Source organism: Rosa chinensis, chromosome 7 (assembly GCF_002994745.2).
Source record: "Rosa chinensis cultivar Old Blush chromosome 7, RchiOBHm-V2, whole genome shotgun sequence".
Lineage (NCBI taxonomy): Eukaryota > Viridiplantae > Streptophyta > Magnoliopsida > Rosales > Rosaceae > Rosa > Rosa chinensis.
In genome coordinates, this window is record NC_037094.1 from 13,261,745 (window position 1) to 13,276,835 (window position 15,091).

At 38.2% G+C, this 15,091-nt stretch overlaps 1 protein-coding gene across 4 annotated transcripts; it reads right to left on the minus strand.

Annotated features, from left to right (window-relative positions):
* Positions 1 to 7,206: 7,206 nt before the first annotated feature.
* LOC112176763 (COP1-interactive protein 1) lies at positions 7,207 to 14,112 on the minus strand. 4 transcript variants are annotated; one of them, XM_024314831.2, is made up of 5 exons: positions 13,921 to 14,112; positions 13,543 to 13,601; positions 12,501 to 12,592; positions 12,213 to 12,375; positions 7,207 to 12,139 (listed from the first exon to the last, which is right to left on the minus strand). In XM_024314831.2, the coding sequence occupies exons 4-5, from the start codon at positions 12,307 to 12,309 to the stop codon at positions 7,494 to 7,496; spliced, it is 4,743 nt and encodes a 1,580-aa protein (XP_024170599.1). In that variant the 5' UTR covers positions 12,310 to 12,375; positions 12,501 to 12,592; positions 13,543 to 13,601; positions 13,921 to 14,112; the 3' UTR covers positions 7,207 to 7,493. The 4 variants fall into 4 exon arrangements, with proteins under 4 accessions (XP_024170599.1, XP_040367031.1, XP_024170596.1 ...); XM_040511097.1 differs by having other exon boundaries at positions 12,213 to 12,385; XM_024314828.2 differs by lacking the exon at positions 12,501 to 12,592.
* Positions 14,113 to 15,091: the final 979 nt, after the last annotated feature.

A 15,091-nucleotide genomic window follows, 5' to 3' on the forward strand; every position in this document is an offset into this window, starting at 1 on the left:
ATGTACCTAAGAAAATAGAAATTGAGTTAAAAATCGATTCGTTAAGGAATTAACTAAGCAAAATGTGAGGAATTAACTATTAAAATATCACATTAAAATGCTCCTATCAAATTCCCCCACACTTAGCTTTTGCTAGTCCCTTAGCAAAACAAAACAAAAAAATCCAAAACAGAACAAAGACTTGACAAAAAGCAAGTAAATGACTCTATTGCTCCTAACTGTTGTCTCAGAGACTCCAAACTCATGGCTTTCACGTTAAACACTTAATCAAAATCACAAAGATAATTCCATGGTTAATAAACCTGTGACATTCATATGACTAAGCAAGATATGGAGAACTTAAGTTATACAGTGAATGATAGCATGTTTCGAACAAGTCCAATCCAAACTCACAGGGCATACTCTCGATTTTTCTCTCAGAAATTGCTATGCTTAAAAGCTTCACACTCAAGTATATGCAAGAGAACAAATTGTAAGGCAACAAACAGCTTGCATATTTCATCAATAAACACATTTTGTGAAGAATTTTTAAAGACCTCATGAAATGACTAAGTGCACAAATGGACCTAAACCATAAGCTCGACTGCGTAACTGACTCCACTAACCAAAGACTGCCCATCTCAAGGATCAAGTCAGCACTTAAAACAGGTTGTAATGAGGCTAAGCTAGGGTTTTTGAAATGAAGATTAAGGATACAAAAAATCCTAAGGACCTAGCAGAGCATATAAGGACCACCTTATGTCATCATTTTTGTAGACCAAATATCATTGTTTTGGGCCAAACCTTCACTCTAACCAACATGGGAATGGACAAAGGCATAATTTTCAACTTTGAGCCTTCTACAAATTTGCAAGTCCAAAACCACACTTCAACATTTTCCCAAGAGTTTTCTTTTCAATTTTTCTTCTCTTTTGCCGCTTTTCTTTCTTTTCTTTTTTCAAGGCAAAATTTTTTCTTTTTTCTTTTTTCTTCTTGGATTTTCCCCACCCCACACTTGTCTTTCATCGTCACCCCTACATACTATGTCATGCTCTACTAAGTCCTTAAGATAAGGGTAGAGATATCCTGTACTAAGCTCATGATAGGGTAGTGAGGGTGATGAAACAAAGGTTTTCAACGTAGGCTCAAAGGGGTTCATTCTAAGGAGTCCCACGATGGGCACAATTGGGGACACATGCTTGTTTGGCTTTGGTGGTTACCCTAATGCCTTCTATCCTATCCAGGATCAGTGCATATTATGGCATACAAGTTTTGACAGTCACAACAGCCGAGTTCTAGTACTCTCTAGTCCATTAAAATCTATGGCACATGATCATTGGATTTCCAAAGAATGATGAGGTTTTGCAAATACAGCCACGAAATTCTAGAATTATCAATAAGCACTCGAAAAGAAAGTATTTTAGCACAAAAACTCACTTTGGGTCAAATGAATCAGACTTAATCCTAGCATGCTTAATGAACCAAGTTACAATCCTATCTCAAATCTTCATACAAACATCACAATGTCGATTAACCACAGAATTCAATTAAGTCCTATTTTGATTGTGAAAACCTTCAGCCATGAATTCGGAGACATGTTCATCCTAGACGTTAGGAGCATCCTAAGACTCAAACACACAAACAAAAACACTCTAAAACCAACAATTTTTTTTTTTTTTTTTTTTTTACAATTTAATTTAATTTCAACACTTAGGTACGGGAACAGGGAGTCTCGATGTGCAATGGGATTGAAACAGCTACCCTTTTTCAAGACTATGTTTAATCCAATATACCTTAGTGTATCACAACATCAACTAAAAACACAATAAAAACACAATCCAACATCAACTATTTTTCATTTTTTTTTATATACTAACTACTAAAAACACAATAAAGCAATAACCCTTCCCCCATACTTAATTCATGCATTGTCCTCAATGTACAAACAAATATAAATCATGCAAAGCATAAATCAAGCATAGAAGAGAAAGTTAACACAACGAAACCTAAAACAACTTAAAATTCATGAAAATAAAATAGAAGGAAGAGTTCAAGAAAGCAAATCTGCGTTTGATGTCTCCTCCACAGCTACGGTTGAAATGGGTTGCCTCCCATGCAGCGCTTAATGTTTAAAGTCTTTCAGCCTAGACTTGTACCTCCATTTACTCCTTTGGAGGAGCGGTATGCGGGCGAGTGGCAGCCCTCTTGCTGGTTTCAGCCTTCGGAGGTGGGTCCTCATGTTGTGATGCAGTAGCGTCCTTGCGAGGAAACCCAGGAGGATAACTCTGCAAGTTATTGACTTCCTGAGCAAGCTTGTTTATTGCAGTGTGACAGCGGATCAAAGAGCAGTTCATCTCAGAGATGTAATCGATCATGCAATTGACTCTCCAATCTGTCACCATAATACCATCGCGGAGAGAGGAACGCAAATCATCAATCAAATCCGACAAGCTTTCCAGGGTGGCCATAGGCCGAGGAGCACGAGCAGCTGGTGAGGAAGAAGACTCTCCGGGATGCAGTCTGGGAGAGCGACGAGGCAGAGGAGGGGGATTGCGGGTACGCTCACGGATAGGACGATGGTCCCATGGACGAGTAAGCCCAGCTCTAGTGGCCGCTTGACGACCTTCTTCCTCCAAAGAGAGAATACGGTGTTGATTGACGCCCCTGCGAGGAGTAACCTTGGTTCGAGCCATGAGGAAGTAGAAGGAATTTGAAACTGCACGTTTAGACAAACCTTAGTAAAATCTGGAGGAGACAAAAAAGGATGTATATGTAAAGCACAAAATAGGGTAGAAATCTCAACAGGCACACGGTTTTAACAAAGCTTCTCCGGGAAGGAGAAGAGTTATGATAGTTCACGGCCCAAGAAACTCCCCCACGTGTAAATATTCCTTTCTTTTCCTGGATTTATGGCATGCTTTCGGCTATAGGTTGTCTGTCACGGATTCTCGAGATTTGTTTGATTCTCCCACGCGTCCTTTCTTTTCCTTGATTCACGGCAATTAAACCTTCTTTCGGCTGTAGCTTGTCTGTCACAGCTCCTCGAGATTCGTTTGGTTCCCCCACGTGTCCTCCACGCGCCAACAGCTTTTCCGTGTTTTCGGGTGACTTTAATCCAACGCTTAGATTTAATCTCAGAGATCGTCGATCCAACGGTGGAGATCTGCTCACTCGTTCTATAAATAGGTGCATTCTGAGCGACTGTTCACTCCAAAAGAAAATTCTTCCGAGTTCCAGTCTTTCTCTCTCAACCCTTCAGCCTTTCTTTCGAAACTTAAATCCTTTCTTCATCAACATGGAACCACAAACTCTGCAACTAATGGAGCAACAGACCCAGCAACAAATCGAGGATGGAGGAAACAACCAAGCAGCCGGGACTAATAACCGGTGGGCTCCCACACCGCCTCAACTAAGAATCCTCAAGGGCCTTTACTATGATAAGGGTTTTAAGTACCCAACTCCAGAGCAGATTCAAGAGATCTGCCTCCATCTGAAACAGTATGGGCAGATCGAGGACAAAAACGTCTTCTTTTGGTTCCAGAACCTCAAGGCTCGTGAGAGGCAGAAGTTGAAGGAATTTCGGAACGTTCCGGTTGGTGGATCTCTCGATCTCAATTTTGGATCCACTAGTTCTACTGATGATGGTAGATCCATTGATCTAAACTTTGGGTCACGTGTCAGCTATGGTGTTGACCCATATTCCTCCTTACCCTTCAACACTAATACCAGTACTACCTCCTTTGGCACAACAGGAAGACAATCTTTCATGGAACAACGAGGAGGAGATCACCAGGAGATTGAAACCCTTCCACTATTCCCCATGCATGGTGATGACATCTTTGGCAACATGAAGACTACTTCCGAGGGAGGTAGCGGCTATGGCGGTGACTCTCGCATTTCCCTTGAGCTCAGCCTCAACTCCTACGGAGATGCAGACATGGTTTAGTATAGAGTATTTTTATTATTATTTTTTTTTATTTTTATTTTTTTTTTTTGTAAATAGCTGAATTTAATAAGACTGAATGAATGCAGTTTTTTTTTTTTTTTATATATATAAAGGACTCAAAAAATAAAAGACAAATATAAATATATATTGGACTCAAAATGAAAGACAAAAATATAAATCTCTTCCCCCACACTTAAATATTGCATTATCTTCAATGTAATCAATTAAAAGCATGCAATGAAATAAGTAAGCATATAGGGATGAAATTTACGAAAATAACAACTAAAACAAATAAGCAAAAACGAAAAATAAAAGATAAGGATAAAGAAAGCAAATCTGATTTGCATGGGTTGCCTCCCAAGTAGCGCTTGTATTTTACGTCTTGCAGCCAGACGGTACCTACATTAAATAAAGTTAGTAACTATAATTAACAAAGAAATACAAAATAAAAACAAGTATAACTATTAATTACAAACTACAAGTAAAATTAACAAGTATATTGTACAAAAGACACAAGTTAAGTACAAGTGAGTATAAAACATGAAAAGTATTTTTACAAGTATTAAAGTGTGAAACAACAAAATAATTTACACGTATAGAGTATTCACAAGTATTTCTTTTATTATAAACATTATTGATATCGAATCAAACTCCAAGCGGTAAATCAAGTGGACGTGCGGCCCAAGTATAGTCGCCTAGACACAAACTCCCTTTCAAATCGTTTGGGCAACCTTACTGAAATGGCCAGGTGGGGGAGGACGAACACGAGAGGAAAAATCCATTTTGGCATGAGCTACTCCCACATAGTGGTTTAGGCCCATTTGCAAGCACTTCTGGATTCAAAAACCCGTCATGAACGTTGTCCCCTTCCTAGACACCATTTCACATAGGCTTTCTTACTAAGATGAAAAAGTTCATAAGTGTGAAGACAGTTCAACAAGTGTTAATAAAGGCCGCCCTCATCCTTAAGGGACCTGAGCTAGGTACCAATAAGGGGTTTAGGCCAATATTAACAAAAGAGACTTCACATATTCCTCTCAATTTACAACCTACAATTAAAATTCGTGTTCAATAATATAAATAACATCCTAGTTAATTTAAACTAAGTTTTTATATACAACAAATATATACAATAAATGACACAATTTAGCAAGTGATTTTTCAATCCCCGGCAACGGCGCCAAAAATTGACGCGCTCAAAGCGAGCGCACAATTTAACCCTGAAATATCGTTAGTAGTATAAGCAAATAGGGATCGTTCTATCCGGGGATTGAGGGTACACTTGTAATTGTGAAACAAATAAAGAAAAGAATTATTTACAAAAATAAAATAAAGAATATAAATATATACAATTGTATAAACAAATAAAGAATTAAAATAATAAATTATTATTTACAAAAATAAAATAAAGAATAAATATATACAAGTAAACACAAATAAGGGGGGGTTAGGATTCTTAAAATTAAAATTAAAATAAATAAATAAAGAAAACGTAAAAACATATATACAAGGGTGGAACGCAAGGAACAAAGATCAAAATCAATTCCATGTAATCAAATTCGATTCAAACCCTATAATTGTTCTTCCAAGTCATGAGAGAGGAGTTGATCATGTGAATCATTCGAAAGCAAATGAATTCCCATATTTTACTTTTCAATGCTAATTAACCTAAGCGAAAGCACCTAGATTAATCCTATCAAACATGCAATCAAGCCCTAGAAAGCTAGTCAATCATGACATGTTCAACGCATTAGACATAGAGAAAGGCTATCAACTCAAGTGTACAACTTAGTTATGGAAAAGTCCACCTAATTGCAATCCTCTTCAATTAAATTCGATTCTTGTCCAGAACCTTTACTACTTTTGATTCAAGTTACACAAAACGAAAAGTCGATTTCATGTTCTTAAACCTAGCACCAATTACATGCAAATCCTATAAGTGTCGACCCAAATAAGATAAACATATAAAAGTTTTCTATCAAGCAAATTCAATCGAACAAACTCACATAAGCAACTTAGAATCACAATTATGGAATTCGAAAACTTTATTTAAACATAGAAGTTGGGTTTAAACTTTACCCTAAACATTATTGTTATCTAGAAACAAGTTCATACGAAATCAAACAAGGAAACCAAAAAGGTTACAAGGAAAAGGAACGAATTACACCGTGAGTGGAGATGGAGATGGAGAGCTAGATGGTTGAATCTTGAATCTTGGAAGCAAGCCTTCAAGGTGGATGATGGAGGATATGATCTTCACGGCTCCTTCTTCTTCTTCCTCTCCTTGCTTGAAAACGCAGAACTTTGCAACTAGAGAATGGAGAGAAAATGGAAAGGAAATGGAGAGACAAAGAAGATGGAATGGATGAAGGAATTTTTTTTAGAGTGAGAGGAGAAGGTGTTTATATAGGGAAGAGAAAGAAGAGTGAAATTGGAAAAGATGGAGTAAATTAGTGTGAGTAATGATGGAGAAAACATGATGATTACACCCTAAAACATGGAATGTTTTTGGGTGATAATGATGGTGGATTAGTGTGAGAAATGATGGAGAAAACATGATGATTACACCCTAAAACATGGAATGTTTTTGGGTGATGATGATGGTGGATTAGTGTGAGAAATGATGGAGAAAACATGATGATTACACCCTAAAACATGGAATATTTTTGGGTGATGATGATGATGGATTTCCTACTCATTTACTTCAATTTTATCTCCACCATTTGTAGGTAAGTCTGGACATAATGCTCATTTCACCATCATTTACTCCAATGTACCTAAGAAAATAGAAATTGAGTTAAAAATCGATTCGTTAAGGAATTAACTAAGCAAAATGTGAGGAATTAACTATTAAAATATCACATTAAAATGCTCCTATCATGATGAAAGAATTACGTTCAATGTAACAGAGAAGAGATGAACTTCATTGACTATTTTTCTTGTGTTTGGAATGTTATGTCTACAGTTTCAAATTACATTAGCTGAAGTCATATTTATTAACAATTTTCAAATATGGTCAGGTTTTATTTTATGCTTTATGATGTATGATAATCATCAGCCTTTGCTTTCTCAAAAGCTCTTGTGTATTAATGAATTCTTGTCATGTGATCCAAACAATCTCGGGTTAAATCAAGAAATCCAAATGTAAATGTTCCGGTCTTTCCCACGGCATTGATAGTTAATGCGATCAAAATGGCTAAGAATATTGTTCAAGGGGTACTTTAGAACTACCATCTTCTTCTATACGATGTCTATAAAGCTTTAAATAGAAAATCCATCTGTATGGTACACTTGGTACTTTAACAATACTAGGAACTGACAGAGAATCAAAAGAGGGACTGATCTGCATTTTTATACATGCCTGAAATAATGGACAAGTAAAAAAAAAGCAGAATTTACAACCAAATTCATGTGCATACTGATGCATTCAAACTTTACCTATTACGTTCTATCAACACTAGCCTCCAAAAAAGAAAGAATCAACAAAAGTAATGCAAGACGAAGGCAAGACAAATGGTCTTACTGCAATGAGGAAAAAAATATGATCAAATGATGAAACAACCACTGACTAGACCCTCCTCTGGCCTCTTGGAGCCATCTTTAAAAGCACCTCCTTGAGATGATCATAGCGACTCTGATGATACTCGATCCATATGCACAGCTGCCTTATGGCTTCCCGCTTCTCCTCTCCCAGACCCAATATGCCCTTGTTCTTCTCTTCCACAATCTGCTTCAACTCCTCTACCTTCTTTTCAAGCTGATTCACAGCTTTGATCAGACCCCCCTTCTCCACTTGTTCCTTGCTCGCCTCTGTCTCCAACTTCTCAACCCTCTCTCTAAACACCAATGCTTCCGCTTTTTTATCTTGCAGTTGTTTGCTTAGGGCCCCCACCTCCCTCTTCAACTTCTCTCTCTCATCATTTGTTTCCGCAACCCATTTCTTTGCAGTCTGAAGCTGCTCCGACGTTTCAGCAATACACTTCTCATACTTCGCATAGTCATCCACAAATTTCTTAATCACAGATTCCAGTGCAGTCAAAGAACTGTTCACATTGTCTGAAATACAGTTGATGTTTCTCTGATAAGCTTCATTGTTTGCAGAGATTATACCAGACAATGCAGCAATCCTGTCTTCGAGCACTCTTTGTTCTTCTTGGAATTTCAGCTCAGCAATTCTGAAGTTGTGTTCCTTCTCGGCCAGTACTTGCTCTGTAACCCGGAGCTTCTGGTTTGACAGACGGAGCTTAACTTCAGTATTGCGAGATTTCTCTACCAAAGAACCAAGTTCATCACCTTTTTCTTCAAGGTCTCTTTTCAGGTCTTCAGACATTTGTTCCAAATCAGCTATTATCTGATCTTTGGATTCAATGCTAACCTCATAGTCCTGACACTTACCTTCAAGCTGTTTATGTTCCTCATTTAACTTGGTGTATAAATCCTCCTGTTCATTAAGCAGTCTCTGAAGATCAGTGATCTTGCTCGTTAACTCGATCTTATCAGTTTGCAACTGTGTCAAGCTCTCTAGAAGTTCTTGTTTTTCCCTCTCAAACTGCAACTCCATTTGCTTGTTCTGGGTTTGCAATGACTCCAACTCTTCTTGTAGACCGTTAACCTGTGCCACAAGGGCCACTACTTGAGCAGAGGCTTCGTTCTGTCCACTTTCATGTTTCTCTTGGAGAGAGGAGAATTCTAGCTCTCTTTGTGCTATTGCCTTCTCAAATACAGAAAATTGATCCTTTAGCTCCAACATTTCTGCTCTCAACTGATCATGCTCTAGGATTTTCGTTCTGATATCCTCTTCAAGTTCATTCTTCTGATTCTGCATGGATTCCACTTTTAGCTTAAGATCTTTCATTTCTGCTATCAAAATCTCTTTCTCTTCCAGAATCTTCTGATGATCCGTCGTCTTGTTTGCTATCTCTTCATTCAGAATTTGTACCTGGATCAAGTACTCTGAAATTTCTTGAGTTTTATTCTCAAGCTGCACTTGCAATTCAGCTTTCTGGCTGTGTAGGGACTCCAATTGCTGCTGCAATACATTTATCTGTTCCATTAAGCCCTTGACCTGAATTGATGCTTCATCACTTTTAGATGCCATATTTTCCTCCAATTCAACTTTCTCACGGCGCACAGAACTTAAGTCTGCTAGCAGATTGTTGATCTGTGCTGTCAAATCTGCTACAGTAGACGATGATTCATCATTGCTATCCTGAAGTTTCTTTGTCAGAGCAGAAAGTTCAGCTTCTCTCTCTTTTGACATTGATTCGAGTTCTGAAATTTGAGCTTGTAAACCTGCATTCTCCTCTGCCAGTTGCTTTTCTTTGCTCTCAAACTTCACTTCCACATCTCTTTTCTCGCCTTGCAAAAATTCGAGGTCAGATTTCAGCTCTGTCACTTTTCCCTCCAATCCCTTTATTTGTGCCAATGTTTCGTTCTCATGCAGCGTATGCTTCTCAGACAGAGTTGAATACTCCAGTTCCCTCTGACCTAATTGCTCCCGTACCTGACCATGTTCATTATTGGTTTCCTCAAGTTTCTTTGTGAGAGCAGAAAGTTCAGCTTCTCTCTCTTTTGACATTGATTCGAGTTCTGAAATTTGAGCTTGTAAACCTGCATTCTCCTCCACCAGTTGCTTTTCTTTGCTTTCAAACTTCACTTCAATATCTCTTTTCTCGCCTTGCAATGACTCGAGGGCCGATTTCAGCTCTGACACTTTTTCCTCCAATCCCTTTATTTGCGCCAATGTTTCGTTCTCATGCAGCGTATGCTTCTCAGACAGAGTTGAATACTCCATTTCCCTCTGACCTAATTGCTCCCGTACCTGACTATGTTCATTATTGGTCTCCTCAAGTTTCTTTGTGAGAGCAGAAAGTTCAGCTTCTCTCTCTTTTGACATTGATTCGAGTTCTGAAATTTGAGCTTGTAAGCCTGCATTCTCCTCTGCCAGTTGCTTTTCTTTGCTTTCAAACTTCACTTCAATATCTCTTTTCTCGCCTTGCAATGACTCGAGGGCCGATTTCAGCTCTGACACTTTTTCCTCCAATCCCTTTATTTGCGCCAATGTTTCGTTCTCATGCAGCGTATGCTTCTCAGACAGAGTTGAATACTCCATTTCCCTCTGACCTAATTGCTTCCGTACCTGACTATGTTCATTATTGGTCTCCTCAAGTTTCTTTGTGAGAGCAGAAAGGTCAGCTTCTCTCTCTTTTGACATTGATTCAAGTTCTGAAATTTGAGCTTGTAAGCCTGCATTCTCCCCTGCCAGTTGCTTTTCTTTGCTTTCAAACTTCACTTCAATATCTCTTTTCTCGCCTTGCAATGACTCGAGGGCCGATTTCAGCTCTGACACTTTTTCCTCCAATCCCTTTATTTGCGCCAATGTTTCGTTCTCATGCAGCGTATGCTTCTCAGACAGAGTTGAATACTCCATTTCCCTCTGACCTAATTGCTCCCGTACCTGACTATGTTCATTATTGGTCTCCTCAAGTTTCTTTGTGAGAGCAAAAAGTTCAGCTTCTCTCTCTTTTGACATTGATTCGAGTTCGGAAATTTGAGCTTGTAAACCTGCATTCTCCTCTGCCAGTTGCTTTTCTTTGCACTCAAACTTCACTTCCACATCTCTTTTCTCGCCTTGCAAAAATTTGAGGTCAGATTTCAGCTCTGTCACTTTTTCCTCCAATCCCTTTATTTGCGCCAATGTTTCGTTCTCATGCAGCGTATGCTTCTCAGACAGAGTTGAATACTCCAGTTCCCTCTGACCTAATTGCTCCCGCACCTGACTATGTTCATTATTGGTCTCCTCAAATTTCTTCGTGAGAGCAGAAAGTTCAGCTTCTCTCTCTTTTGACATTGATTCGAGTTCTGAAATTTGAGCTTGTAAACCTGCATTCTCCTCTGCCAGTTGCTTTTCTTTGCTTTCAAACTTCACTTCCATATTTCTTTTCTCGCCTTGCAAAGATTCGAGGGCCGATTTCAGCTCTGACACTTTTTCCTCCAATCCCTTTATTTGCGCCAATGTTTCGTTCTCATGCAGCTTGTGCCTCTCAGACAGAGTTGAATACTCCATTTCCCTCTGACCTAATTGCTCCCGTACCTGACTATGTTCATTGTTGGTCTCCTCAAATTTCTTCGTGAGAACAGAAAGTTCAGCTTCTCTCTCTTTAGACATTGATTCGAGTTCTGAAATTTGAGCTTGTAAACCTGCATTCTCCTCTGCCAGTTGCTTTTCTTTGCTCTCAAACTTCACTTCCAAATCTCTTTTCTGACCTTGCAAAGATTCAAGGTCCTGCTCCTTCTGATCGAGTTTTTCCTTAAGCTGACTAGCTTCATCTGTGAGTTCTTGTATCACATTCTGTGCCTGCTGAATCTCACTTGAGATCTCCAAAACTTTCAAGGTTTCTTCCTCCTTAGCTTTGCTTAAATCTGACACTTGCTGCTCTGAAGATTCCAGCTCATGCTTCATATTTGAGATGTCCCCTCTAAGAGATTCTAGTTGTTGCTCGAGGATTACTTTTTCATCTTTCATGTGATCAACCAAACTTCTCAAGTCTGCTGAAATATTTTCTCCATCTTCAATCCTTCTTAGACTAGTCTCTTTCTCCTTAATCAGATTATCTCTCTCTCTTTCCAAATCTTCCACTTTTCGACTCAGTTCAGCTTCTTTCTTTCCACCAGTCTCAAGTTTTTGATCTAGTTCACTATTCTCAGCCAAAAGTTTCAGTTTTTCAACATCTAATCTTTCAGCTTCAGTCTTCAAATCTTTGGAAATCTTCTCTGTTTCTTCTATCTTGCTCAAAGCTGTCGCATATTCCAAGTTTAACGCCTCTTTTTCTTCAATTGTAGCCGTCAGTTTCCTCTTCAGGTCAGCAACTTCTAGATGTGCTGATTCGAGTTCTTGCTTAACATCAGCTATTTTCTGATAGTCACCTTCCAGTAGTCCATTCTTACTTTTCTTGTCATTTGAAGAATATTCTGAATCAGACTCTGAGCTCGATGAAGAACTGTTATCCTTATCTTGCTTGCCACGCATTTTTTTCTTTAGCACTCCTGTTAGATGATCATATTCTGCATAGAGGGATTGGTATTGTTTGTGGAAATCCTGAATTAGCTCTGCAAGAGGTTCCTTTTTGGAGTTCTCCACCGGGTTGGAATCTTTTTCTTCAAGATCTTCATCTTTTAGAAGCTTCAATATTCTGTTCACTTTGTCCTCCATATCTGCAGTAAGAAGTTGTTTAAGGCTGTAATGTGGTTCTCAAAACTTGCAAAGAATTCTGTAAAGAAAGTTTACCTATTTTAGTCCCTTTGAGCTGTTCATCCTTCTCTGCATCGATGTGACTTCCAAACAAGGACTTAATAGACTCCCGAAAGCGGTGTTTTGTCATCATGTTATTACCGAACTTCCCTCTTAGATGTGAGTCAAGGTGAGCGTATATCCATCTCCTGCTCCAAGTCTGAAACACACTAAAAAAATAAAGTTAAAATAAATAAATAACAATGAAAAACTCCTTTTCAGACATCGTGAAAGAATAAGCTTATTGGCATATATAATGAACTCAGCTGAGATGATGAAAGCTACCCTTCGGTATGGATTGAAAGCGGATAGTGTAATAATATATGGACTGAAAGCTACCCAAAAGGATTTGATAACAAAGGAATTCAGGGCTGGGCCTGGGTCAAGTTACAAGGTTAAACTGGAAAGTATAAGCTGGCATTTATCCCACTTCAGTTAAGGCACACTTTAGCATGGATCGATTGGAATATAAAGTTTTAGTACTAATGAGCATAGCATAAAATGAAAGGATAAATCCTAGGCTGAAATTTCCTTGTAAGCAAAAAAATTAAATATTAAATGAAACCTATCTTCATACAGAACATCAGCTCATGTATACTTGTTTTCTTACCAGCAAGGCCAAACATGCAAAACAGATGAAAACTTTCAAAATATTATTCATTTCCATCTTTGAGAACAAGTTAATGTAGATTAGCTGCTTACGAATAATTGTTAGCATTCTCCCTAATTAGCTGCCTCATCTTTATAAATAATATTGATTTTCATAAATGTACATGGAAATTATCGACATTAGGTATACGCCGCATACAATTAAACCTTCGTCCTTCTCCCATTTCCCTCCTATATACGAAATGTTGGATCCCTCATTTTTCTATAATCACATTGAATAGTTGCACTTCTATAATTGTCCTAATTATTAAGGGCCACTCTAGGTGTTAATAAATAATATTAATTGCATCCTAATTGGCAGAACTCCAAATAATGACGCCACGTCATCTTTGTTACAAGCCGATTTAGGATCCAGAAAGGACAGCTATAACATACCTAAAAAGTTTTAAAAAAAAAAAAACAAAACAAATGAGCTGGTCATCACAGTCCCCCGAAATTTAAAAAGGAACTAAAAAAATATGAGCTGTCTCTTTTTGTTATTATTTCCTTCACGCACAAACTAAAAGCCAGACAATTTGTCCCTAATTTTGGAATATATTAACCAGAATATACTTTCTCTATTCCAACTGTTACCCTCACATATCAAACAAATTACGCTCAATACCACTACAACCTTCAGCACCAGCTGACAGTCAAGTTTGGAAGAATATTTATTTACCTTTAAGTCGTCCTCAGGAAGCTTCCCCCAGAATTACAGCCTCAATCTTACCAACCAAGCTGCCAAAAAACACAAAGGTAAAAAAAAAAAAAAAAATCTCAGTTATGAACATAGGGACTGAAATTTAACCGAAAAGATAAACCAAAAGTTTCAATTCAATCTGAGAACTAGGCTGATCCAAAAGAGAACTGAACAAATTCAGGACCGGATTCAAGTCGGATCAGATTTTAGAGAACTAGGTAAGAAAAATTACGCATGCATAGATAAGAGGATGTTGATCCGATCAGGAAGCGGAAGCGAAAACTAGTGAAGCAAATTCAAGTATAAACAGTGACAGAGAGCAGAATTGGAAGAGTCTGAGAGATTTTGATTGATTACCTTGGAAATTACTGAAAGTCTCAAGTGTTTTTCCGAACCGGACGACGATCGAAGCTCACCGGAGACTCGACTCTCCGATCAGCGAGAGCGTCAGAGAGAGAGAGAGAGGAAAATAAAATTTCTGGAAATGAAAAGAGGTTTTGTTTTGTTTGGATGAGAGAGAAGCGCTGAATCAAAGTGACTGGGGTACGCCAGTGGTAGCTTCAAATTGTAAAGGTGGAATCTTGGTTTGGTTTCCTAAATTGCCCCTGGGTTTACTGTTTAATTGCCGTTTTGCCACATTCTGGCTGGCATCAAGGCGCAGTTGCCTTTCAATTTCTCGTTTGTTAGCGGTCAAAATATCGCAGCTCGGTGATTTTATCGCGATATTATGGATGAATTATTGGGGTGCTTTGAGCGTGGCCCATGAGGTCAAATTTCCCGCGCTTGTTGTTTTCGTTGTCCCATTTATGATTTTTTTTCTTTTTCTATTTCTATTATGTCACAGCTTGGATTCATTGGGAGCAATAATTGCAGGAAATGCAGGATTGAAGGAGGTTTTAAATCTTGTTCCCTTTTGGACGTCATCTAATCTAACAAACGGTTATGGCAACGGCGGCTGGGTGAGGTCAGATTTTTTCTTCTTATCTAAGTTTGTTCGAGTAAGATTTGATAAGCATGGTCGGTTTCTTCGCTATAACATGCTCAAGTTTCTAGAGTCGACATAGTTATCCTATACTGTATCGAAGTTCGTTTGCAAATGCTAAATAGAATGAGACGTTATATTATTATGAGTTTCTAAGTTGACGCATAATGATCGTCCTGCTTACTGGCAAATCCACTTTCAAATTTCTTTAAAACAATAACTATTTACTATCTATAATCTATATAACCGCTCATCCTTAAAACTAAAAACGAAAGCACCTATGATTCGGAACAAACATAGTTCAATTGAGGTCTATATCCATAATTTGGTCTGACGGAGGGTTCCAACTACCAAGTAGATAAAACATGGAATGAAAGAGAGTTAAGTTGTTATTAACACTCGTAAAATGGTTTAGATTGACTTTTTAAGAGGGTTAACAATTCTAAAAGAAAAAATGTACATCAATTCAAACTTATCAACTTTTGTTGATGAGATAAAAATCCGCCGAATTTGATAAGTTTCCTTCGGTGTAGACGTAAATGTCTC